This window comes from Tiliqua scincoides, chromosome 7 (genome assembly GCF_035046505.1).
Source record: "Tiliqua scincoides isolate rTilSci1 chromosome 7, rTilSci1.hap2, whole genome shotgun sequence".
NCBI lineage: Eukaryota > Metazoa > Chordata > Lepidosauria > Squamata > Scincidae > Tiliqua > Tiliqua scincoides.
In genome coordinates, this window is record NC_089827.1 from 37,150,083 (window position 1) to 37,177,423 (window position 27,341).

Consider the following 27,341-nt stretch of genomic DNA (forward strand, 5'->3'; position numbering starts at 1 on the left):
GGCTATAACTTTTGATAGAATAGAGATATTTCAAGATGGTTTGTTTCACTGCTTTATGCATTAAATTACACATCAATTGATATATAACATGATGGTATTATTCGAGAATATCAAGATTTTAAAAATTTTGGCCAGTAGTGGTGTCACCCCCTGAGGCCTGCACCCCCTTAATAATGCCACTGATTACAGGATAAGATATGTGAAATGTATTGCACACTTGGAATTGACATACAAAGGCAGCACTGCCATTTTGAATATGGTCTACTCTTAATACCGGTTGCACCTGTTAATGTTGCCTTTTTTCCTTGCACAAAACATTACAAAGCACTGGTAAAAAGGAAGAAAGAACAGCAATCAATATGATACCACAGAATTATATTTGTTTTTTTTTTCACATTGCAACATCCACATTGTTCATTTTGTGACAAGTTATCTCTAATAATTCTGAATACATATTTACTATTATACATTATACCAAGAGGCACTTCCAGTAATTCTGGCAAAAAAGGAGCTTCATTATAGTGTCTAACTTACAAAACAGTAAAAATAAATAATGTTTATCTAAAAGATTTCTCTTTGTTTTTCCCTGTACAGAATCTATTTTGTACAAAACATTTATCAGCCATTAACTAAAATCACTTAACAAATACTCGTGAAAGGAATATATTAAGTATTGCTACATGTCTTAAGTGCAAGATATCAGTGAAAGGAAAAGATTTATCCATTTGTGAAAGATCATCACCTAAAAATACAAGGCCTTGTTCTTGAAGTGTTTAAAAAAAAAAAAAGTTTGGTTACAACAATATTGACAATATATAAATATAAATTAATGCATGTAGTACTTAGTGAAAAGAACACCGTGTTAAAAATGAACATGTACAAATACTGAATGGGATGGCACTTTTCCACATTGCTACTTTGGTTGGCAGTTCCATTTTCTTAGGGAATGAGCCAGCCCAACTTAAGCTTATTTAACTCCCTTTCCATTTCAATGGGAGAGGCTTAGAGAAACCACATTGTGCCAGCACGTCTTTAGCCACTGTTCAGTTTCCTAACCTCTCCTCCTACCAGGAAGTTCTGGGGAGGTGTGATCAGGACTAGGATCATAGGAAGGATAAAGAGTTAAATCTTACCCCCACCTCTCCAGCCTTGATGATAGGGTGGGGGGGGAGTGAAACAAGCACACAAGGCCAATAATGTGCTTAACATGCTGTATGGTTTGGCCCTTAGGGTGGGTGATCATGTGTCTTCCAGACTCAGCTGTTGCTTACACCTGCCAATTCTCTACCCTTAGCTGTTTTTCTGAAAACCCCAGTTTCTAAACTGGTTTTTCTGAAAGAAACACAGATCTTGTATCTCTAGTGGGGAGAAAAACAAGTCAAGTGAGGAAGTGCAATATCAACCAAGGAGATGATTACGCACTTTCTTCCACCTGCTTTTTCTCCACTGGCCATCACACTCTCTCCAGCCCTACTTAGCCTCAGAGAACGGTCTGGCAGTCTTTGGAGACACACAGAGGAGGCACAATGTGTAGTTGATGCCTTGATTCAGTATCATGCATTTATATCAACAGGACGTGGAAGTGCTTAACTCTGGCTGGATCATGCCCTTTTTCAGCAAAACAAAAACCCAACCACTTAAAATATCACTGTAGAGGAAATATAACACATATAAACTTTGCAAAGTGAACCTTAGAAAAAAGAAAAAAAAAATGCAGACCCATCAAGGAAAACGCTGAGGAGGGAGTCCTTTGAAAAAAAGACAGTTGTGATTAGTCCAAAATTCAGAGAGATTAGAAAAGAGCTCACACAGCATTAATAGGTGCAGCATTTAAGAGGCGTTCCACACCTCACAAGTTAGGAAGTAAAATTACTTGTTGTGGAGGGGGGAAATGAGAGGAAATGAGACTGAACTCTTTTTACAAGGAGTGGGAAAATCTTCCATTGGCATCAATGCGAATTCCCGCTTGCAAAGCAATACCAGAATTGGATTCAAGTTTTATGATAATCAAGTACACAGTCATCTTTCAGCGGGTTTTCTGGGGAATCATGTTTAACCTTGGCAGATTGGTTGATCACAACCAGATGTACTTGTAGAGTGTTATTTCAAATGTGATGATGTCCCAATATTCGCTTCAGTCTTGAACACAAAACAGTAAGTATCGGTTATCGGACACATATACGTGCACACAAGCAATGGGATCACCAACATTAATAACATGCTTGTGACAGAACAGTGTATAGCAGAGATTGGGAACTGAAAGCCCTTGGGCCAATTCTGTCCCCTCAGGGAATATTACCTGGGCCTTCAAGTTGCCAACCAGAGGCAGAAGGATGTTCATATTTTTCAAGGGGTCCGAGCCATGAATCTGGCTAGCACCTCCCTCTGGGGTGGTGAGGTGGGATACTGTTCCTTCTCTAACCAACATCTGTCCCCAGCATGACCCTCTAGTAAAACTAGTTGCTGGAGAGGGATGTAAAAAAAGCATTTGATCCACTGGGACAGATTACCAGAGATTTGGGTAAAACAAGTTTGAATATAGAGTTTACAACTTGTCTACCACTTACACAGAGATGCCCTGATCCTGAAATTACTTATAAGTGTGGGAGCTGAAATATATGTGTATAGTATACTCCTGCAAGGCTTTCAGTGGGGGTGCCCTATCCATGCACCTTTCTTTTGCATGGCCTGATCAGCTAAGGTCACTGAAATGAACAGAGAAGTTCTTGCCTACCAAGCTCCATGAGTGAACATGGAATTGTGGACTGCAGCATGAACATATTTTGAAGATTTGCCTACAAATATTATTTATGCCCCAAAGAAGAACCATCTAGATTAGAACTAGAAACACAGTAAGACATTATACATGTCCCTAAAAACATCACTCAAAAACAGGAATGCGATTTTAATTGTTTTTGTTTAAACCTGAAACAATGCACAATTATCAGTTAAAAGGATCTTGGGAAAAATGATATTTTCATTTAAAACTTTAAGATAAAGATTAGGGGAAACTGTGGCAATGACAGTTTATCTTAAAGTCTCTCACATTATGTCCACGTGCAGAGATAATGTTTTTTTTTCTGCAATTGGCTACCATGGGTTGTTTTATGATAAGCAAAATAACTAGGATGAGGGATAAAATAAAACCTACTTCTCCCCATATGTGCACATAGAAATATAGCTTAGAACAAAGTGTGAGCAAAATTCACTGTGGTGAATTCAAAATTAGAGCAAAATTCACTGTGATGAAAGATCAAGAATGGAACCTATGGCCACTAGCTTCAAAGTAAAACTAAGAAGCAGCAAAGTAATGATTGATCTAAGTTTGAGATACTCCTGTAATTGAATAGAAGTCTTTTGTCTTGCCCTCCAAATCTCCATATACTTCCCCCAATAGCCTCAACTTCCACCCTATCTATCAGCCAAAGAACCACAGGCCAACTACAATTATTGTACAATATAGAGTTATACCTGCCCACCTTGCCAAATATTTATCACATGACATTTTCCACATGTAATCAACATCTATTTTGGATGGATTCTTCAAGCCATGTGATTTGGATTTATCTAAATCAGGGGAAGCTACACCAAAAATATCCAAATATTCCCCTTATTTGGATATAACCCCTTCTTTATAGATGACCACCAAAGCATGCCTTCATATGCATTTGAAAACCAATCTAGGTATTATTTAGCATAAGTAAGCAGAATTCTGAACTGTACCATGTCAGACTATAAGGGAACTTCAGAAGTCAGTGGGCTGAATTTTGAAATGTTCTTCCCATAGTTTACAGCATGCAGAGAGCGTTTTACCCAGACTGGTATTTAAAAAATGCAACATCTCCCCCCCCCCCCCAGTCTGAAGTGGTATAGACCAGAATGCTACCTAATGTCTCATTTGGTGTAATGGGTACATCAGCACACAAAATAACAGAAACATCTGAGCAGTAGCTTTGATGGGATGCTTTCTGAAAGCAGAAAGGGAGAAAATACATACTCCTCATCTGTTTCTTGTTAATTACTTTCACCAGCATGTACGGCTATATGTATCTAGTGCTCCCTGTATTTATAATTCCATTGGCTCTTTCCATCTCAGCTCCAATTTCTCTAGCAATGCCTGCTGCATCTTTAGTGTAAATGAAGAAAAACAATCATTTTTAAAAACCTTCCTTATTGTTCAATACTACATTGCCTCCAGGGAATTACTACCTAATTTGTAACAAAGCAAATGCAGTGAATAGAATTGATTTGGAACGTATACATTCCAGATGTGGTGGGAGTGTTTTTGACACACGGTCTCTGTCCTGAAAATCTGTCTTTTCCTTTCTTCTCATGTTGCCAGTTCAGCCATCTAAGTTTAAAATCCCATCAACTTCAAGGCTAATTACATCAGGATCAGGCTGCCAGCTGGGGGATGCCCAAGTTTTCAAGCAACCTGGCCAATCTGTGACCAGAAACAGCAAGGCTCCTAGACACACTGTATGTGCAAGCTCTCCCACTGCAACAGCAACAATTAAGGGCACACGTATTTGGCTCCTGTTAAAGCCACTTATTTTCCTTGCAGCCAACCCCAAAAATCCCATAAGTGTGTCATAACAATATTTTCTAAGGGATTAGTCCTTATCCTGAAATGGATACTTTAAGAGGAGGTTTCTGGGCAATCTATTATGCCAATGAACATGGGGGGTTCGAGCCTCTGCACTGCCTCAATCCACCAGCCACTGCAGCCTCTGCTCATGCATGCACCCATCCGATGGAGAGTGGGTGGGTGAATGAGCACTTCTGTATCCCCTTCTCTTTATTTATGGATTGCACTGCATGCAGCATCTTTGATCATGCCTCTTCTGTCTGAAATGGACATGTGCAGTGGACGCTGGGAACTTCACATCCTTGGTTTATGCTCACTGCAAACAGAAGAGAGGCAGAATAGGGAGGCAGCATGCAGCAATCTTCATTAAGTGCAGCTAAAGGGTGGGCAGGCTCCAAATCGCCCTTCTCTTCCTACGTGGTGCTTTGTAAGCACCAAGTAGACAGGGAGATGTGATTTGGAGCTGCAGCAGATTAACCCCCACCACCACTTCTTTCTCCAACAGCACTGGTAGGAGGTGGTTTCTGCTGAAGCAATCCTCTTCCAACTGGCTGGTGGCTTGCCAGTTCGATGCCCCTCTAAAGGTGCTGCTCCATGCAAACACTTCAGTGGCCTCATCCTTGGGCTGCTCCTGACAAAGAGCCAAAGGCAAACAAGCATCTAGGGTTTTGTATATTAGGGCAATTGAAGGGAGAAATCCAGTTGTTAGTGCTGAACCAAGAGGAGAATAAAATGGCACAGTGGATGAGAATCTAAGCACGTCCTTTTCACATTGTGGTGAGCTGTACATTTAATTGCTACCTGTTCTCCAGTTGGTTGTTTCACCTCCTTAGGGCCAAAATACACTTTACACACAATTGCATGTGACTTTTGCTGGATGTTTTTAAGCATTTTGCAGGGGGCTACAAATGGCAGCAGAAGAAGAAAAGTGCTTGACCTACCTGCCATCTTTCCATTCAAAATTGCCCTTCTTGCATTTCGCCTGCTAGCAAAAAGGATGCAACAATCTGGAGGAGGTTTTGTGCAAAACACAGCTGAACAGGAAAAGGTGAAAACTCTCCCACACACATACACACACGCTTCAACTGATGAACACATCAGGATTTAGTGGCTGTGTTTTGCTAAATGACAACAAGAACAACAAAACATCAGGAATCATTACAACACAATTGAGTGCAATGTGTCATTTGGCCCTTGGTGCCTTAACGACCAAGTTCTACACATTCCACTGGCTAGAATGATGTCATCAGGGAGCAAAGAGGTTTCTTGTATTGTGCCTTCACTAGAGGTGTGTTCATCTCTACTGTTGGGACCGAATCATTCATTCATTGAAACTTCAATCCTGATAAGTACACATCAGAAACTCTTTATAATTTATACAGAAAACCTTGCCAGAAAATGTTACAACAACCACACAAACACTCTAGAAAACAGCTCAACAAACTGGAAACCAGTGCAGTTCCTCTTTCTAAAGAACAGCAATAGCAAAAGAGGAGCAGGAAAACTAGTTGCATCCTAGCCTTCACAAGGATTCCCATTAGCACAGCTGGTTCTTATGAATATTATTTTGCAGATTGGGGCCTGGGACTCCTTGGAATTTCTCCCCCATTATAACAATTATTGCAAGTCCAGTGACATCTGTAAGGGAACCTTTGGGGCTTTTATTCATAGAGGATGGCTTTTAAATTTTTTTAAAAAAAGTTCTTTGTTGCTTGAAAGAAAGCATGCTGTTGTGAAAGGTCCGGCCTTGTCTATCTGAGTTGAGCGCATGATGGTTAAGTGATCTGGGCACATTTGGCACAATTCATGAAAAGGAGCTGGAACTATACCCTGTGCAAGTCCATGGAGTGTTGAGCTGGGATTGCTGTTATTGCTTGTACTTCAGAGAAAACTCTGGGAGGAATATTTCTTTGGTTGCAAGCATTTAATTTCACCTCTCTTGTCCATGCGTGGTGAACTTTTTTGCTATTGTTTTAAAAAAATTAACAATTGCACCAGCTTTCCCAGCATTCACATCTATGCACACCTATAATAACACACTCACATCCATTAAACTGGAGGAAAATCTCTGTGGACATTAGGCTTCTGGATTTGACACCTGTCTAGAAGGAACTCCATGCATTGCCCAGCCATCCAATCTCAAAACCATGGGGGAAGAGGTGAGAGATGAATGCTCTTGGCTAAAGGAGCTGCCAGGAACCTAAGTGGCATCCATACACTGATCTCATCTGAAAAAAGAGCTGTAGAAAACTTTCTAGTTGTGGAAAAGTAGGAATAAAGTGAGGGAGATGCATTCTTGTAAGGAAATATAAGCTTCTTCACAAGTAGAAATTGTATTAACAAGAGAAAAATGATAAAGTGGGGACTTTTCCCCCCAACGCAAGTACTTTTGTTGCTGCACAAAATTTTGTCAATTCCAGCAATACCACAAAGTAACTAACAAAATACTGTCAGGCTGAATCCAAGTACAAGAACCTGAAGGACAGAGAAGTCTGGGCAAGGAGACTCCTGAGAGGTAGTAAAGGGGGAAAGTAGATGGTACAACTTCACAAGGATGACATACTGATAGCTGTCAGAAGATGATAGCTTTAGGGTGCCTTCTGAGCACACAATTCTGCCAAGAGATTTTCCTCCATGTTTAGATGACCATATTCTGCCGCTGAAATAGACTTCACAAAGTCTCTTTGCCAACTATGCAAGATCTTAATTGTCAACTGTGGAAATGGCAACAGTGTACAAAAATGGTCTCAATGTGTCTCTTGACAAAAACATTCCACTTCCCCATGTCATCTACAGGAACCCCCCCAGTCACCCCAGTCTCCATATTTATATATAGATAGACAGATAAAACAAAACCAAATATGGACAGAGAGAGAGATAATAAACAAAAGAAATACTATGCTGAGGACTTGGCCTTCAGTTTTTTTAAAAACAGCAAAGTGAACACATGCTGGTCAAGGATGAAGGCAGATCTAAGCAACTTAGGGCGCAATCCTAACCCGCGCTGGAGCAGGCAAGCCAGGAGGCTTGCGCTGCATCCAATGTGGGATAGCAGCGGCTCGGCCACAGGCAAGGGGAAGCTCTTCCCCTTACCCGTGGGTAAGGGCTGTACGCCCCTATGGGTCTCCTCGGACCTGTGCCACCTCCGGAGGTGGCGCAAGTCCAAGGAGAGCAGAGCGGCTTGAAGCCGCTCTCGGGGACGGGGGTTGGGATCCGGCATAACTGCTGGGTCCCAGCCCTGTCCCCAGCTCCCCGCGTGCCTTACCCCGGGCCCCCTCCTGCCCCCTCCCCATGCCCCCCAGGCCTACCTTTGCCTCTTATGTCGGCGCACTTGTGCCAACGCAAGCGGTGGCGTGGGAGCCGCGGCTTCTGCCTCCATCTGCACGTCAGCGCATCTGAATGCGCCAACGCAGCTCCTGCCTAAGGAGGCGCAAATGTGCTTTATGGCACGTTTGTGACCCTCCAGGCCACCTGTACCGGCATAACTGCTGGTTAGGATTGCGCCCTTAACAACATAAAACAGCCTCCTTGTACCCTTCTTGATGGAAAATTGTGTATTTATGACCTCACTTTCAGTGGCTGTTGAGACACCCAATTACATGAACAAGCACCGATGCTCTTCAGTTTAACCATCACAAAGTGACTTCCTTTTTGACATGAAAGACTATGGTGAATTCTATGTTTTCCATCTTGCTACATTTAAAGGTCAAGATTAGAATCTCCTTTTAAAAGAATAAAGGTGATGCTCAAGGTGCCTGACCAGTGTTTTGCAAGATTTGTGCATACATTCCAGTCTCTGCTCCAGTGTACTTTGCAGTACGCAGTCCTGTTGTAGAGCAGTCCATGTTGAACACATTCCCTAATGGTATAAAGTTTGAAAATAACCACTGATCTAGACAACCAAATGCGGAGCTTTATGGGCCTTCCAAACATCCCTCCCAAAAAACAAGTAGTCGGGACTGAGCACTGGCCACAGTGCTACACAGCATTACAGGGAGAGCATTTGATATAGCTCTTTCCATATAAAGCTACGGGGCATATGAGATTATGACACAAGGATGCAGTTTGGAGGAGTGATACAACTGCTTATTTCCAGCGCAACCTGGGAACGCCTTTGAACTTTACAAATAAGTGCCACTGGTTGGCACTTGAACAGTTGCCTAAACAGTCTCTTCTACACTCAGCTGGTGGTGTTTGTTGCAATGAAAACAATATTGTGACATGGGAAAGTTGTACAGTCTGCGTATGTGAATACAGCCTGCACAAGTTTCCTATGCAAGAACCTTTTCAGACAGGAAAGTCAAGAGCCACTAACCAACTGTGGAAAAGACTGTGCACGAAATTGGTGGCCCTGGTACTATAGAGCCTGAGTTTACTCTTCCCTGCGTGGAAACGACTTTCTGGTATTTGGGGTTTGGGTCTTCTCTCACTGCCTGTGAATACCCGAGGGTCACAATGTGATCTCCAATGCAACACCCTCCAGCCTGCATTCTCAGGGACGCCCCATGCTTCTAGGTATGCACACGCCATGCTACATGCAGGTTTATCTCAGCAGACAGTACGGTCCTTTTACTAAGACCATCAACAGAGCTACCACAAAGAGCAAGAACAAAGACAGGATAGTCTTACCAACTTTGCCATGAGCGTCTATATCTGAAGAAGCACCTCCGTTTACACTTTCCTCTCATTTTTTTTGTTTAAATCACAGTTGCCATCATATGTCATTGTTAAGAAAAACAAATAAATGCGCAGCTGATAAACCCAAGCTAATATTTATATATAAATATAATTATATATATTTATAATTTTCCATCTCGTAAGAAAGTCTGTAAAAGTTGGTGGTACAGCGTGAAAGCTTCTTTGAGCATAAGGAGTTTAAACAATGTACCTCACTGTTTAAAAAAAAAAAAAAAGAGGATAGAGGGAAAAAAACTCAAACCGCTGTTGGTGCATTATCCCATATTTCTACAGTGTTGTGTCTAAATGTTGTGCTGGCTTGTAAAAAGAACTGGTACGTAAGTCGTCCTTGTCTGTAAATACTGCTCAAAATTCGCTCATCATCATTGGTTCGTTTCGAGAGCTGTGCTTTCCTCCTCCCCTTTGGGCTTTGCCTTTTCCTCTTCCTCCTCTTTGATAGCCTCAATTTGTTCAGAGGATGGATGCAACGTGGGAGGCTGCTCCAGAGTTTGCTTGTCCATCCCAGATCTCCTCTCTTCCTCCTCAATGACTTTCTTCCACATCTGATGGTTCTCAAGCAAGTGTTGAGTTATCTGGCAGTAGATTTTTCTCCTTTTCTTTCCTGTACGATACCAGAAGCAAAAGATGCATTAAAAAGGCAAAATGTACTTCTGGTCATGCAAGACACCCAAGGGGCAAAACTGGGTGGGGTAGTTCAGGTCCAGGAAGGGGAGAAGACGGCAGGCCTGAAAGCCCTACATGGGGCTGCTCAAATCTGCGACAGAGATTGAGCTTGTCCAGATCCAAATAGACCCATACAGACCCATACAGGCAACCTTAACACAAGGTAAGGGAACAAATATTCCCTTACCACGAGGAGACCTCCAGCTGCTTCCCTGGCCCCCGGCATACTGCAGTGGCCGTTTCAGTGCTGCTGAATATGTACATTTTCCCTCCATTCTTGTCATAGCCAAATGCCAGAAGAAGAAGAGCATAAAAAAAAATGGTTGCTGTCAACTCTCAGCCCCTTGTAAAACTGGTTCTTGCCGATTAATCATGTCAGGGTTCAGTTGATTAATCTACTTATTGAACAAATCAACAGCCTGAAGCACTGAAGGTAATCTCACACCTTTCCTGCTGTTACCAGAATGGGATCAGACCATGCAGAAGCAGCTCTCACACCATAAAGGCAACATACAACTTTGGTCTCAGTTGTGTACAATTGGTCAGAGTTTTAATAGAGGAAACAGAGAAATTCTTTGCCCCCTCCCCAATTCTCCCACGTCTCATCCTCAAGAACCATTGCAAACTTGAATGATAAAGCTCTTGATGCTTTTTCTCGAAAACAATTAAAAGAGGGAGAAAGTGACGTAGAGGAATGTTTTATCTGAAAGAAATGTTTGCACAGATTAGAAGGTGGCATAAATGTGTGATGGGAGCCAAACTGAGTCCTTGTTGAGTCCTTCAAGCTTTTCCAACTGCAAACAAAGAGCTTTTCAGAGTGGCAGAGCCCAAATCCAGCTCAATCCTTCATTAGAAAGCTTTCAGTTCCCCGTAGGAAACCTTCAGGTTTAATCAGAAGAACGTCTCTGCCACACAGCACTTCATATTAGTACATTCTATCCCTGGTTTCCCAGGAAACATCCCTCCCAAATACTGCTATTCCTCACTGAGGTCATTAGAGAATGTATCATGGTTTGAAATTTGGCTAGAAACCATTATAAACTTAATCAGGCTAAGCACTGTAACTGCATTTGTTGCTTACAAACCATGTATCATGGCAAAAGGCTCTGGAAATTGCCAGTACCTGATAACATAAGAAGCGCATATCCTAATTTTTGAGAGACAGAGAATGAACATACTTGATTCAGGGTTTTCACAGGTGTCCATTTCTGCTGTATCCTCTTCCTCCTGTTCATCGGTATCGCCTGATTCATCATTATCATCAATCCATTTCCCTGGCATCAGCCCTGCTGAATCATAGGAGTTACACAATGGTCCCACAATGTGAGAAATGAAAGATTCCTGGAGGTTTGCCAACTGAGGTGCTGAGCGATCCATAAATGGGCTGATAGGGAGGCCTAAGCTGGCTTCTTCATCACCCTTGGAGATCAGGAGAAACAGCATTATGTCACAGCTGAAAAATCACAGTCAAGGTTACGCCCACCTGGTATTCACCATATACTTTAGATGATAATCACTAAACCAATGACAGGCACAAAAATGCCTTCCTTTTAAAAACCCACTGGGAGCTAATCAGCTAGAACCTTATACTGCACCTACTGCAGACCTTCAAACTGCTGAGTGAAGCAGATGACTCAGGGCTTAAAATCCAAGATTCACTCTTAGTCCCAAAACCTGTTTAAAAACTGATGGCCCAAATTCTATCTAATGCTGGCACCATGGAGCCCATACTGTATCCAGCACGGGATCTGTACAAGCAGGAGGTCTCTGTGGGATAAGAGAACATTTGTTCCCTTACCCCATGTCAAGTACCAGCTTGCTCATTGGGTCTGCTTGGATCTGCGACAGCTAAATCGCAGGCACGGAACCAAGTAGCCCCATGTAGGGCTTTCAGGCCTGGGGTGGGGGCTAGGATGCAGTGGAGACATGTTCGGCATCCATTACCACTCGCAGGCCTGAAACACCCTGTACTTGCACTCTCCCTGCCAAGAAACAACTCTTCTCCAGCTCTGGAATGCCCTCTCCCTGCCAACTGGTACACCACTTACTTTCTCACCAGCATTGCTTACTCCCAGGGTGCAGGGAAATATTCCACATGAATCTTGTGAGCCCTCACCTGCACTCTGGAGGGTATAGAATAGGCACAGGTTTATCATCTCAGGGCAAAGCAGGTCAAAAATCAATTTTTAGAAAACAGATTCTCAGACCAGCAAAGATTCTGACTGTGATTTAATGGGCTAACAAATTCCCCCTTAAAATATTGTTGTAGCCTTTGCTCATGCATAACAATTTTCTTTTTCCGTTCTGACAATTTCAGATATAGTTCTTGGCCTTTCATAATTGAAGCAAATTTTAAAGGGAAAGCGTTTGCTATTTTGCATCATTTTGGCAAGGAACCAATGTTACTGAAGGACGAAAGAGCAAGAGCAGCACACAGTGTATTGACTTTTCAAGTACAAAGTGCATTGATCATACATAAAATTGGCATGCCTTTTTGATTATTAACTTTGCAAGTGTGACACCAAGCCATGAATTACCCACTGAATAATTCAACTGTGGAACTCCTTGCCACAGGATGTTGTGATGGCATCTGCCCTAGATGCTGTTCAAAGGGGATTGAACAGATTTATGGAGAAAAATCCATCACAGGTTACAAGCCATGACGACTACAACTTCAAGGTTTTAGAGGTAGCCTCTCTCTGCCATGTGCAGGGGAGTGGAAACAGGCTATGAGTATCTGGAATGCTCCCTGAGGCATCTGGTGGGCCACTGTGAGATACAGGAAACTGGCCTAGATGAGTCCTTGACCTGATCCCAGCAGGGCTCTTCTCATGTTCTAAGGGAGCTTGTTATTGTAGCAATTCCCACCCTCCATCCCAGGAAGAGCATAAATGGGAATTAAAATGGTAGAGCTTTGTATCTCAAATATTAAACATGCCTTTATGCCTCACATGTGCTATGAACATTTATTCAGATGAAAATTTCTAGTTATAAAATGTTTGTGCCAACTTCTAATTGAAAATGAGCTATGACATTAATTTCCATGTCTTTTATTACACTCATCATAAATTATATTACATTTTTTTAATGAAATTATTGATCCACAGAACTTATGGTCTGATTTCCAGATGTGCAAAGCAGAGATGTTCAAACTGTATTCTTGGGAATTTAGTAGTTTCCAGTGCATGTATTTATTTTGAGGTGGGACAGAAAGGGGAGGAGCTTTCACAGATGAAAAGGGCTTGTAGTGTTGGCCAGGAGATGGCCTTCCATTTGGCCCCCTATGCCTTGTCTCTTTATTCTGGGATGGTGGTTGTGGATAGAATGCTGGTGTACCCCCTTCATTCAGCTGCTGATCTTTCAGAATAGGAACACCAAGAGTCAGAAGGGATGTGAGACCACTAATCACTAGGCACTACTCCTCTTGGTCAGCATGCCTTTTCCTGATATCTACTCTGACATTAATGAATTGGGTAAGTATTTGAGTGGCTGGTGGACATTGTTTTCTGCTGTCCCTTCCAGCAGCTAAGGCTATTTTACCTGTTCATAAAATTCATTGACAATGCCTTCTGTCCATTGCAGATGTAACTTCTTGTGTTTTGCTGGTCCATTGATGTCAGCCAGTTTGATGCACATCTGGCAAACCAGCAAGCGGTCGTTCTCATTTGTCCAATCAATTCCTACATCATCATTCACCTGGTGGATACATGTTTTTTTAGAGTGAATGAGGTGGTATCATTATAACCCTGTATATAATAAAACTATTTGAGAAGACTGCACAGAAAAATACTTCCCCTGGAAGGACCATTTATATATCTGACACACACATATATAACTAAAGTTTTAGCTTGTCTTTCTTCAATGAAGCTTCAGCCAGCATATCTGATTGAGGCTCTCGCTCCCACCAGTCTATCCAAGTATACTGAATGTAGTAATGGTCAGTCAAGTAATGACAAACTAGAAATTATTTTTTGCGTGCAATTGTCCCTTGTGTGCTGCTGCTGGGAAGGACTAAACAGCTGCATAGGGGACCAAATCATGACAGGACCATGGAAGGGGGCTTTAACCCTTTGCCTCCATCAAGATCCCAATCTGGATCAGAGTCCTCTTTCTGTTATTTGCCAAAACCCTTCTAAGTTTACAAGACCAATAACATGCTTAAAACAATTCGACCCTAATCTGCCCATTTGTAGGCAGAACATTGCATCATGATTATCACATAGTGTGAACGGAGTTTAACAGAGTACAAGAGATGACAAGTCCCTGTCCTGAAGAGTTTACATTCAACACAGGAAAGACAACAGTGGGAGTGAATGGGTTCCCTCTTGAATATTATATGTACTACCATCAGACTTTTGAAGTTCATTATACTGAGTCAGACCACTGGTCTATCCAAGCTGAGAATAGTCTATTGATCAGCATTGGCAAACTAAGATATCAAGAAAGGGAGTTTCTTAGCCTGACCTGAATGTCAGAAATTGAACCTGGGACCTTCTGCATGCAAATATGTCAGCTACCGCTAACCTATGTTCCTCACATCCTCTGTTGATGACTGCTGAGGAGATACCACTTGCTGCTGTGGTATCCTGCTTGCTCCTTGCTGCTGCTCCATGCTGCTTGCTCCTGACATGTGCCCAAAGCCATACTACTTTTGCATTGCAGTGGCAAGTCTTGTGCTACCACCTGAATCCAGTTTTGTATCCTCTGGACTGGAGTACGCTCTCTTTATGTTTACTTGTGTTTCTTGTCTATCCTATCCCCAAAACTTAGAGTTTCCTCTGAATAGTTATCCTCACAATCAGATGAGGCACAGAAACTATTTGTTTCTAGTCTTTCAAGTCTTGGATACAAAGATTTGGAAACTTATAATGTACCGAGAATTGAGTTTACCTTGGCATTGAACCGGGCAACAAAGTCAAAGTGCTTCTTCAAATCAGTGGCCAAAATTGCCTCAATGACAAGGAACCGGAAGTGCTTGAACTCCACATGATCAAGGTTGACCAAGAAGTTGTACTCTGGCCTGGACATAAAGAGGTTCCATGCAGCAGCAGCGTGATGGTTCTCCAAAACAGAGCGGTCATTATAGAGAACAGCCTAAACACACAGAGAAAGACAGTCTCATTTAGCAGCTGGGAAAGCATTCCCACCACACAACTGAAAAATGCAAGAATAACTGCAAGGTAATTTATCTTGAAGAAAAGGGCAACTAGCTGGATTTGCTCAATGGCTGTTTACCAGGCCTCTCCATTCTATGCTAACAAAGTTGGAATTCAGTGTCAAGGTTACCCTGTACATATTATGAAATATTTCCTTTGTATGCATACTTTTTCTACTTCTCTGGAAAGGCACTGACAGCTACATGCAGCAATGAAGACTCACTGGAAATTCTGTGGCTTCTGAGATTGTGTGTTGTTACCTGGAAAATGTCACTTGTCTTAAAGAAACTCGTTTGGCTTCGCTTGAACATCTTTCTGATTGGAAGGAACAGTGAAATTTACTTTGAAACAACTGCTACATGTTTTCAGTCAAGAGGTGAGAACTTTGTGCCCACCACTAAATTCTCCACTTGTGGAACTGTGTAAATACATATGACTTTGATTTTAAAGGTGGCCTTTTCAACTTGCAGCTCACGAAGTTAAAATGAGCCACTGGCCATATATTGTGTCCTCCCAGGTAGCTGTTCTTTTCACTGTTCCTGAAGCCCCAAGCACTCAATACAAAGAAAAGGCTTGCTGTTTCTGTTGAGGGCTTCAATACATAGTTGATGAAATCCATTTGGCTTGATTGCACAAGTCCTGTTTTAAGGAATGTTGCTTCTTTGGCGATAGAAGTTGCAGGTTGGTCTAATCCTTCTTACCTGAGGAGCGCTGGTTGCAACCAAAAAGGCATTGGTTCGTCCTGGGTGATCATAATCATGCATGGCAGCAGCTACGTAAAGGGCCATCAATTCAAGGGCAGGGATGTTGCCAGCCAAACAGCCATAGCTGTCATCTGTTGGTGTGTAGGTTTTTGACAACACATATCCCAGGTGACCATGAGTGATTCCACTGTCAGAATCTGGGCAGAAACCAGAACAATTTGCTGCAAGTCACAGAGTTATACTAAGGAGAAGCAGACATTTGACTTTCATGGTGTGCCTAATTACCATGCTTAAATCCAGTGATTTCCATGAAGCTTGGGCTGGCTTTCTACCTACCATTGTGGCAAAATTGCGCTTTCCTCAAAGTTTAGTACTTGTGCTTCAGCAGTTGCATCTGCCCTGACCATATGAATTGCTCACATCATGCAGTTTGCCAAATGTAGACATTACTGCTGTGACAAGGGGACAGGATGACACAGTTATAGATTGACCAGTGTCGTATTTCAGCTGAACCCACAGAATTACTGAACTGGAGGATAGTCTGAAAGGACCATTGGAAGATCAGCTCCATAGTTGAAGGGGCTCTGGGCAATGGGTCCTCTCTAATGGGTCCTCCTATGTGGGTGTTTCCTGGCAGGCTTACTAAGTAGTGAGCAGCCACACATGGCAATGGCAGCACTCTTTCCAATACCAGCGCATGTGGAGCTGCCATTTGAATTCCCCCACAATGTCCCTAACATAGCACTCCCCTGAACATTGTGGGGGATTTGAAATGGAAGCTGTTGGAGGAAGGGAAAAAAATTAAAGGGGATCAGGGCAGCACAGCTGTTGTAGCAGTGGACACTCATAGGTTGCTGGGCCCTCAGAATTTGCCCACTGCTATCATGTGCTGATCCTGGTCATCTGTTATCATTTCAGGAACTGAGGCAGGCAGGGTTATAGAACTTATATCATCTTCTTTGACATCTGTCTCCTGCCCACAGAACTTCCAACAAAGGCAATTTCACAATCTCCACTGGTAACTTGTGCTAGTCTCTCAACTGCTGTTGAGGTGATACTTCTTAAATATTGAGCCTAAGTGTTGGTTCACACACAATATGTAGGTTGTATATGAGAAGCAGGTGGGGGAACAACTGAATTTCAAACTTTCATGCCAGCCATAGAACTATAGATGCACAGAACTATAATAACCCAGGTTTATGCTCATAAATTTCTATCCAAGTAGGCTCAAATTATACAGTTGAGTCACCCTTTTCCTACCATCTATAAGGGTGTTAAATAAAACAGGTTATCAGAATGGATGACTGAAACAGATGACTTGTGGAATCCTTCTGGTCATCTCTATGGTTCCATGTGCAACTCTTCAAGATGTCCAGTTCTCATCCCAAAGCTAAATGGGGCCAATTTACACAGGGACAAAGGAGGCCAAAAAGGTATATTAATAACATTACCTGAATCACTTGCTGATCCTTGGTCATTAATCATAGTTGGGAGTCCTGGAATAGGCTGGGTTGAAAGGTACCAAACAGCATGAAGGACATCAGTGGCATGGACCCTGTTGTGATCTGTCAAGGTACAGACTGGTTATTTCTGCTGGGGGCCAATAGCATCACCTACTGGACACAGAGGAGAATACATCCACAGCTCTAGCTCCACTTTTCCAAACGTAAACTGCTGAGATGAATACGCAAGTTATGGAGGATTTGCACATTCATTTTTTATAATGAAATTGTAGGGTTTTTTTTTTCAGAGCAGAGTTATGTACTCTCTCACATATGGGAACAGCAGCCATTTTACCAGCATACAGACTGGAGGGAGGGAGTGCATAGTCCCACAGCCTGTTATTTTAGGGATGGATAAAAGAATGGCAGTGTTACATATGGACCAGCTCATACGGACCAGCTGCATAATATTCATCTTCCTTGGCACTGTCCACAGACACAGCTCACTGCTGATGCTGAACCCAAATCAACGAAGGTAAATAGAAGTGGTCCCCAACCACTAACTGCAAAGAACAAGGAATCTTGTGACAACAGTTTTTGCTGCAAGAGGCGAACATAGCCACTCTTCTGGAAAGGGCAGTATACCTTTAAATCTCCAATAGCAGTGGGGAGAAAGCAGCCACAGCCCTTTTGCTCATTTGCATCCTGCTTCACTTGTCCTCTGTTCTATAGCATATCTGGAGACTAAAACCCATCCCCCCCCCCCCAAGCCCTGGGGATGCCATGGTTTTCATTTCCATTGTGAAAACTTGTCAATTTATTCCTTCCTCTGCTTCACTTACCACTCCCCATATGATGGTCTCTTTCCTTATCACATGTATACTCAGGTTTGTCATGAGGCTCTGTTGATGAACTTTGTCCTCATAAATATGATGTTTGTCAGATCAGCCCTATCTATATATGCGTTGGTAACATTCAAAGAATATTAAAAAGTAGGCCCTGCTCAAAGTACTATATATGTGGTAGATAAAAGTGAACATCTGAACATAAGGAGGCTGCCTCCTCCTAAGTCAGACCTGTGATCCATCCAGCTCCGTACTGTTGACACTGATTGGCAGCAGCTCTCTAGGGTTTTAGGCAGGGGATGCTGCATAAAAGCCAAGAGACTGACAGCCCAATCCTATCCTTCCCGGCAACACCAGGTACTGTGGTGCCAAAATGGCTACTGCTGTATTCAGTGGGGCCAAGCTCTTTGCTAAGGACCCCTATACTAGGCAAGGCCCACTGATACAAAGTAGGAGGCTTCTACATGTTAGGGCAGGGGTGCCCAAACCCCAGCCCTGGCGCCACTTGCGGCCCTCAAGGTCTCCCAATCCAGCCCTCAGGGAGCCCCCAGTCTCCAATGAGCCTCTGGTCCCCTGGAGACTTGCTGGAGCCTGTGCTGGCCCGATGCAACTGCTCTCAGCATGAGGGCATCTCTTCAACCTCTCATGTGAGTTGTGGGACAAGCGCTCCCTCCACTGCCTGCTGTTTCACGTCTGTGATGCAGCAGTGGTAGCAAAGGAAAGGCCGGCCTTGCTTTGTTCAAGGCCTTTTATAGGCCTTGAGCTATTGCAAGACCTTCATTCATTTATATATGTTCCATCTCTAATATATTCATTTATGTAAATTTATTCAAATTTGAAACATAAATTAATTCTTTTCTTTCCCGGCCCACTACACAGTGTTAGAGAGATGATGTGGCCCTCCTGCCAAAAAGTTTGGACACCCCTCTATTAGGGGAAGAACATCTTATTCAAGGAGACCTTTTATGCATGGTTATCTCTCTGAAATGTGCCTCTAGACACAGTCTGATTCGTAATGCTATTTTCTACATTTTAATGTGCATGCTAAGGATTCAATAGTTTTCTGTGATATTTTTATAGATTTTTAAATATTTAGCGGAGAGAGTTGTTGAAAGATGCCTTGGGCTCTCTCAGCTGGGAAGAAAGGCATGTTTTTATTATGGAAAAGGGAAAAAAAAATCAATGCTTATTGCTCTCTTACTGTCATACTTACAGGGTATCTCTCGATATCCACACTCCAAGGCATGGAAGTAGTTCATAAATTCCCTCACAGGAATTTTGAAGATTTCAAATAGTCCCATGTCCTCAAAGAGCCTGTACGATACCTGGAAAAATAAAACAAAAGTATTACATGATTCTCAGAGCTTGGGCATCTAAGAATTACCATAGGACAGAGTCCCTGGTTGGGGAGGGGGAGCACCCTCTTTAGAATCCCTGTCCTCATGCCTCCTCTGTTTATGAACCTCACTTGTTCCATGCATTTACTCTTATCTGCTGACCAAGAAACCACTTCTACTTTATATCAAATGGCACAGTAGATTTCCAGTGTTATTTCCAGACCCACCAGTGTTGGAAAATTATCATTTTGGTCACCAAAGTAGTCTTGCCCACCTAATTCTCTGGTCATGCTGACAAGGTGAGACTCATCTCAAGGTGAACTAGCATGTAGATCAATGTAGTAGAAACAGGTGTGTAGGAAGCTACATGAGGGCAACAATGAACCTCTGTGATGACTGAGATGATATGCCTCTGTCTGTTCTGTCCCTTATGTAGAATGTGGTGGTTGACAGCCCAATCCTATTCAGTGCTGGCACAGAGGGGCCGCACAGCCAATGCCGTATGCAGTGCTTTAACTGGGCAGGTCAGAAGTCTCTTCCAGGTAAGTGGACATTTGTTCCCTAACTCCATTTTGAGCCCCATGGTGATAACCTCATGATCCCTGGATGCTCTAGAGCAGGGGTTTCCAAAGTTTTTGGCAGGAGGGCCACATCATCTCTCTGACACTGTGTCAGGCACCGGGGGAAAAAATTAATTTACATTTAAAATTTGAATAAATTTACATTACTTTACATAAATTAATATACTAGAGGTGGAATTCATATGAATGAATGAATGAATGAATGAATGAATGAATGAATAAAAGGCCTTGCACAAAGCAAGGCTGGCCTTTTCTTTGCTGCCGTTATTTCATCACAGATGTGAAACAGCCAGCAGTGGAGGGAGCCCTTATCCCACAGCTAACGCGAGAAGTCAAACAGTCACCGTCACACTGAGAGAAGTTGCATTGGGCCAGTGTAGGCTCCGGCAAGTTTCCAGAGGGCCAGAGGCTCATTGGAGGCTGGGGACTCCCCGAGGGCCGCATTGGGAGTCCTCAAGGGCCGCAAGTGGCCCCAGGGCCGAGGTTTGGGCACCCCTGCTCTAGAGCAGTGATTCTCGAACTAGTGGGTCACGACCAACCAGTTTGTGTAAATCTTTCCCTATCGTTTTGAGGGGTGGGGGAAGGGGAAAGGCAGCGATGCGATCTCCAGGATTGTGTCGCTAAAGGGAGTGAGGGGGGTGCTTTGCACTTACTTGGATAAGTAAGCAGGGCTGCTGGAGGCTGCAGGAGGTGCAGGGAGCCCTGCGGATGTTCAGTAAAAGCAGGCACAAAGCACCTTCTGCAAAACAGAAGTGCTTTGCGCCTACTTTTACTGAAGAAACTGTTACCCTGCACATGCCTGATCTTGTCTGATCTTGGAAGCTAAGCAGGGTCAGGCCTGGTTAGTACTTGGATGGGAGACCACCTGGGAATACCGGGTGCTGTAGGCTTATACCATAGTCTTTTGAGACTGAAGGTTGCCAACCAACTAAGCCTCGGATAGTGCTGCGGATGGCTGCGCAGGGCTTCCTGCATCTCCTGCAGCTTCCAGCATCCCTACTTGTTTTACAAGTAAGTGCAAAGCACACACCCCTTAGCAATGCGATCCTGGGGATTGCATCGCTGCCTTTCCTCTTTCCCTGTTCCCTTAAAGGGACGGGGAAAGAGTTACATGAACTGGTGGGTCGCGACCCACCAATTTGAGAACCACTGCTCTAGAGCATCCAGGGATCATGGGGGTTATCGCTCCCATGAACCTTAGATATCTCAGCCACACCATGTATGAACAGCAGAGCCTCAATGAAGCCTGTATGGACCTACAATCCCCTCCACCATCACTGTCCCTGGTAAATGATGAGATGTCCAGGAACATGGGCAGCAGAAAGCATCCTGACCAGGTTGCCAAGGGTACAGGCTGCATGGAGGCTTCTAGGCCCTGCGACGCTCCCAATGACACAATGGACACATGGCAGGGCTTACAAGCCTTAGCAAGTAATAGCTGACATGTAAAACTGCTTTAACCGAGGGTGCCTGGTAGACACTTTCCTAATGCATCTGTTTAAAAACCTGTCACTCAGTGTCACCACACTGGTATTGCTGGCGCATGATACAGACTCAAATGTTTAACAGCAGCAAGTAATGATTTCCAGCTTGTTATTCTATTTTGCTTGCAGATTTCCATGGAGGCGATGGGAGTGTGCTCTAAAGACGTGACATACATAGCTTAGGGTTGCTAATGTTAGAAAGCCATTTATCTTTCTTTCTTTTTTAAATGCATGTCATAGTGAGAAGCTAGATTTTCCTCCTTGGTTTATATTTTATTTAGGTCAGTGAAAAAAAGCTCCAAAATGATCAAAAATAAGTTGAGCAAAAGGTAAGAGTAAAAGATGCCTAGTTCCTTAAGAGGTAGACTCTCCCAGCCTGGATATGTTAAACCAGGGGTGCTCAATAGGTGGATCGCGATCTACCGGTAGATCACGAGGCAAAATGAGTAGATCGCGGAGTGCCGACCCCCCCCCTTCAGGTGCCTCTGGGAGGAAACGCCGGGAGTAAGGCCCATTGTACTCAATGGGGCTTACTCCCAGGTAAGTGTGGCTAGGATTGCAGCCTCACAGCCTAATCCTAGGCATGTCTACTCAGGAGTAAGTCTTGTTATATTCAGTGGGGCTCAAGGTACACCAACATACACTGTACACATAAATGTTATATGTTATGATGGCGCGAACATTGTAAAAAAAACTCTGGTAGATCTCCGGGCCTTGCTGGGTTTCAAAGTAGCTCTCGAGCCAAAAAAGTGTGAGCACCCCTGTGTTAAACTATTGCTGGCAGCTGAGAACTTAAAAGCATTGCTGGATCAGACCACATGTTTATGTAGTCCATTCAGCATCTGGAGCAACCAACACCCCTCCCTTGATATTTGTCACCAGGGTTGATTTGCAGAGATATTGTCTTCTGAACATGAAGCTAACATGGAAGACAGCTGCTGACTACATATTTTGTGAAGAAATACTTCCTTTTGTTTGTCCTAAATCTCCTGCCAGCCACTTTCATTGCATTCTAACACTTTGAGTGAGGGAGACAAATTTATCTCTCCAAATCAATCATAACTCGTTAAACCTTGATCGTTTCCCAGTTCCCATTTGTTCCACATGTCATTTTCTAAACTAAGCAGCATCCAGTGCTATAGTCTTTCCTCGAAGGGGAGTGCTCTGATCCTTCAAATGTTCCGGCTGCTTTCTTTTCCAGCACTTTCCCCCTTTTGGAACAGGGAGATCAAAACTGTGTACTATTGTATACAGAAAGCCAGAAAGCAATTCTGATTATCAATAATATCTCCAGACTACAAGCTTGTTATTTCTATCCACCAAGGATCAGTAAATAATCTTTTGCTCAAATGTTCTTCCCTTACTCAGAATCAGGGAACTGGCAAAAAGACCAAATCAACTCCCAGTGGATAGGAAGAATGACATAGCCATCAGCTACCACTCCCAGTCCCAACCATCTAGACCAGTGATTCCCAAACTGTGGTTCCATGGCCTACCAGTGGGATGCAAAACTAACAAGGCAGATTAGACTGTGCATCAAAGGTTAAATGACCTGTTACTTGGGAGCAATGCTGCCCGATCACCATTATAGTCACAGAGGCTTGAGCAGTGCGTAAAGTGAAACTTTTTTTTAGGTGGATCCCAATGCTAAAACATTTGGGAACCACTGATCTAGACCACAATGGGCTTGAACTGCACTACAGAGAGTTAGAGCCAGCTGTTGTGGCTGCTTAGGAACAGCACCCAGAAGAAAGAGGCAAGAGGCCATTGCTGCTGAGCAAGGGGGGACCCGCCAGCTTTACCACCAGAAGATGCAAAGGAAAGGGGGTAATTAGAGTCACTGATGTGGGGCTAAAGGCATCCCGCAAGGTTAGGTGCTCAGCTGCAACAGTCTCTTTCCGCTGCTTCCCTCCTAGTGCACTACTTCACTGGCTACTGCCAAGAACAAATGGCTCTAGATCCCACAGCAATGTTCAAAAAACGATTCCAACAACGTTCACTTGTATCCATTCCTAACTTGGCTTCTGCAGTCTTCTCCCCACCCTGCCCCTCCCCAGTCATTAGTCAATAATAAGAATTAGTAGTACTATGATTTTTCTCTGTAAACCACTTTGTGAACTTTTAGCTGAAAAGCGGTATATAAATACTGTTAATAATAATAATAATTTACATACAGGTTGTGCTTTGTTATCCACTGCGAACCCCCAGTGAAATAAAAAAAATCAGTGGATACCAAATCAGTGGAAAAATAGCTTTAAAGACCCACGTCTGGGTTTCTTGCTCCTTTCTTGGCACCCCATAATACTCTGTAATATGCTGTAAGTCCTTGTGGGGGAGGCAGCAACACAATCGCCAGGATCAATCGCGTCACTCTGGAGGGGTGCAGGGGCTTGCTGAGACTTACCACAGCCTGCAGCTGCACCCCAAGGTTGCAGGGAGTCCCACGCCAGCCTCCGCAGGCCTCCTCAACATGCAGAGATAGTCGAAATAACAATTGTAACCCACTTCTGGTTTTGTGATTGCAAACTGGAAGTGGGTTGCGATAGTTATTTGTACATTCTCCCTATGTTGGGGAGCCCTGCGGAGGCTGACGCAGGGCTCCCTGCAGCCCTGGGAGGCTGCTGCAGGCTGTGGTATGTCTCAGTAAACCCCTGCACCCCTCCAAAGCAACATGATCCTCGCGATCCCGTCACTGCCTCCCCCTGCACCTTAAGGGGGCAGAGGCCAGGGCTCCCTGGCTGGGGCATCGCAGCCCCAGTTTGAGAACCACTACCATAATGCATTGGTATAGACACTATACCGCATTCAGCCACTCGATGGGGTGAATAATGGAATCTAATGGAATGAAATTATACCATTAGATTCCATTATTCATCCCATCTAGTGGCTGTGTGTGGTATAGCATCTATACCAATGCATTCTAGGGTGACACCGGAGGAGCAAGAAACCTGGAAGTGGGACTTTAAAGCTACCTTTAACCTCAAGAAGCTTGCAACCAGTGTGGTTTAACTGCGAAAGGTAGGAAATGGGATTTTGGTGATTTTTCCCCTAGTTACAAGGCATTTCAAGATGGACTCTGGTATCAGTGGTGAGTCATATCTATGTGTGTCAAATCAGTGGATACCGAGTTTGCACCTGTAGTTCCATCAGTATCCAGGGTGATTTACCAATCCAGCATCAACCATAGACAGAATTATGCCTCCAAAAGCTTAGAGTCTAAATGTCTGTCTTTTGTTTATGCTGATCTGATACAAGCACACTATGCATTGATGGTACTATGTAAATAACACTAAAACTACTAGTAGTTATTAAAAATGAATTAACAGCAACATCATCATTGCCAACCAATATATAAAATACTATGACTAATAGTGCTTTGAAGCAAGTAAGGCTTTCTGCTCTCACACAACTATTCCTTGGAACTTGCACTACTTCTCAAGCTGATTAATCTTTTCCAGCCTCCTACCTGCAGGAGTGTGAAATGCATCCCAAGCCCTCATGTCCAGCTTCAACCAGCTTCAACCTCCTGGAGCCTCACCCATTACGAGACTTTCCTGGAAACTGAGCTCCTGCTCCACAATCTATTATTCTCAATTCTTTGACAGAGGAAGCATGGAAAGGTAACTTCATTCAAACCATGTCTGGTCTTTCTGACTTTTTCTTCTGCTTCCTTTCCAACCATCCCTCCTCTTTACTAAATAAAACTAGTATTATCCTTCCACAGGTTTCATTAGGGTAACAGAAAGGGTAAATTAAGACATTGTCTAACTACACCGCTTGCCACAAAACAGCATTATCATTCTCTCCTGAATTTCTACAGATTTTCCAGTGCTACATTCAAGGGTTTTCCATTGTATCAAGGATAGAAGCTTTTAGCTTTTCCTCTTTTTTAAAAAATACTTCTAAATCAATTTAGCATCCCTTGCAACATGCGTAGATGGTTTTTCAAATATCCTTAAAGACATTTCATTAGCACAGGCTTCCAAAGTCAAAGTCAAATGCTCCCTCAGAGAGCACATGTCAGCTTCTCTTTGCTTCATGCTGTACATTTTGAGCTACGTGGCCCACTCAGGTAATTCACTTTGTTAATTTTCTCTTCAAATCAGGAAAGCAAGATTATTTAAAATGCAGAAAGCAAAGTACAAGTTGCCAAAAGCTCTAGGCAGCCTTGGCTTTGCTCTACCTAGAAGGAGTTTATAGACCATCATATACATTTTTCATGTCAGAAAGCAAGGCCATTAATTTTCTTGGTGTTGCATAACAATATAAGAAGAGTCCTGCTGGATCACACCAAAAGTTGAAACTTCTGCTTCCCACGTGATCAACCAAGTGCCTCTGGAAAGCCTAGGAGGTGGTATGTAGAAAAATAACCCTCCTCTTCTACTGCTTCCCAGCAACTGCTATACAGAGATATATTGCCCCCGAAACTGAACGTAGTCTTAGCCACAATAACTAATAGCCATTGATAGATTTGTCTTCCAGGATGCATTAAATAAAGTCTGGTTTGACTGCACACATTTGGGCCAAGTGCAGATATAACTGTAGACCACAATTAGTAGACTGGTTACCTGGTGGGTATGTATACTTCTCTATTCTTTGCTCCAACTTGCATGCAAATACTGTCCCCCTTACTTTTTTCGGCACTAACCATAGTTAGCCTTATGCACACACTGGCATTTCTGATAAGTCTGATGAATTCCAATTTATAGCTTGCATCCAGAAATAGTGTTGCATCTGTGTTAACCATGGACTGAGTTAACCATGGACTACTAATGTCAACCTGGGGTGAGTGGGTAGACAGACTCTTAACTGTTGCCTTTGGGCAGCAAGAGTTCCCTGAACACATTGAGGCGTTGCAGTTCCACAGATGGCAATATGCAAGTAAAGACCTCGGAATTTCAATACTTTTCTATTCACAAACAGTAAAACACACACACATACACACTACACATGTAGGGCTGTAACCCAAATCTGCAGTGCATGCTTTCTTACCTGACTGAGGATCCGACCACACTTCTTGCCTATCTGGTCTACCAAGTCAAAGATTGGGAAATTCCAATTGTTGAGCTGCTCCATAAGTGGGTCCAAATTGTCCATTATTAAAGGCTCTGGAGCAAGAATAGGCTTGTCCTGTGACCAACAAACATTCCCAGCATTAATTGAAAAGGAAAAAGCAATTTAAAACATTGACTATATTGCTCTCCCAAGATCCACTCACTCAGTATGCCACGTTACCAACCCATTCCAATATCATATTTCACTTCAGTTTCCTTCTCTCTTTTGGACAGATTTTAAACATTGGCATGTCCAGATATTAGGGGCAGTAGAGGTTTCAAGCATACACAATATCTGAGGAATAAAGTTGCCACGTCACCTTCAAGTGATAAGTAAATTATCAGCCGCCTTGAGCACCCTTAAGCGGGGTATAAATCTCTCAAGTAAATAAATAAATAAATAAAATGAACTATAGCTACAAATAAGGACATTTGGGTGGCAATCCTAAGCACACTTACTGGTATTTGGAAGTCACAATGATGGTAAGTATGCACAGGATTGTGCTGTCGGATTATTTTATTTTCCTGTTTATATTTATATACAGTGCTTATACAGCTTGCAGTTTCCTAAGTTGGCCAGACTTTGATCTTCCATGGAACTTAGTTGTAGGAATGGTCTGTACTTCAGTGGAGCAGAGCCCATGATTTTGTGTACAGAAGCACCTCCCAGGTGCATCTCCAGGTAGGGCTGGGAAAGGCCTCCAGGGCCTGAGTCCCTGGGTTATATGTTTAGCCAGTGAAAAGAATAATGAACTGGATGGACCAATGGTCTGATTCAGTAAAAGGCAG

The 27,341-nt window shown here is 43.1% G+C and overlaps 1 protein-coding gene across 1 annotated transcript in view; it reads right to left on the bottom strand.

Annotated features, from left to right (window-relative positions):
- Window positions 1-358: 358 nt before the first annotated feature.
- Window positions 359-27,341, bottom strand: part of PDE3A (phosphodiesterase 3A) — a 302,218-nt gene continuing 275,235 nt past the window's right edge. Inside the window, exons 9-16 of the mRNA XM_066634605.1 lie at window positions 26,491-26,628; window positions 19,310-19,421; window positions 17,261-17,374; window positions 15,807-16,006; window positions 14,840-15,043; window positions 13,490-13,645; window positions 11,128-11,368; window positions 359-9,887 (exon numbers count right to left, since the gene is read on the bottom strand). Coding sequence (XP_066490702.1) covers window positions 9,649-9,887; window positions 11,128-11,368; window positions 13,490-13,645; window positions 14,840-15,043; window positions 15,807-16,006; window positions 17,261-17,374; window positions 19,310-19,421; window positions 26,491-26,628 — 1,404 coding nt within the window. The 3' untranslated portion in view covers window positions 359-9,648. The remainder of the gene's footprint in view (window positions 9,888-11,127; window positions 11,369-13,489; window positions 13,646-14,839; window positions 15,044-15,806; window positions 16,007-17,260; window positions 17,375-19,309; window positions 19,422-26,490; window positions 26,629-27,341) is intronic.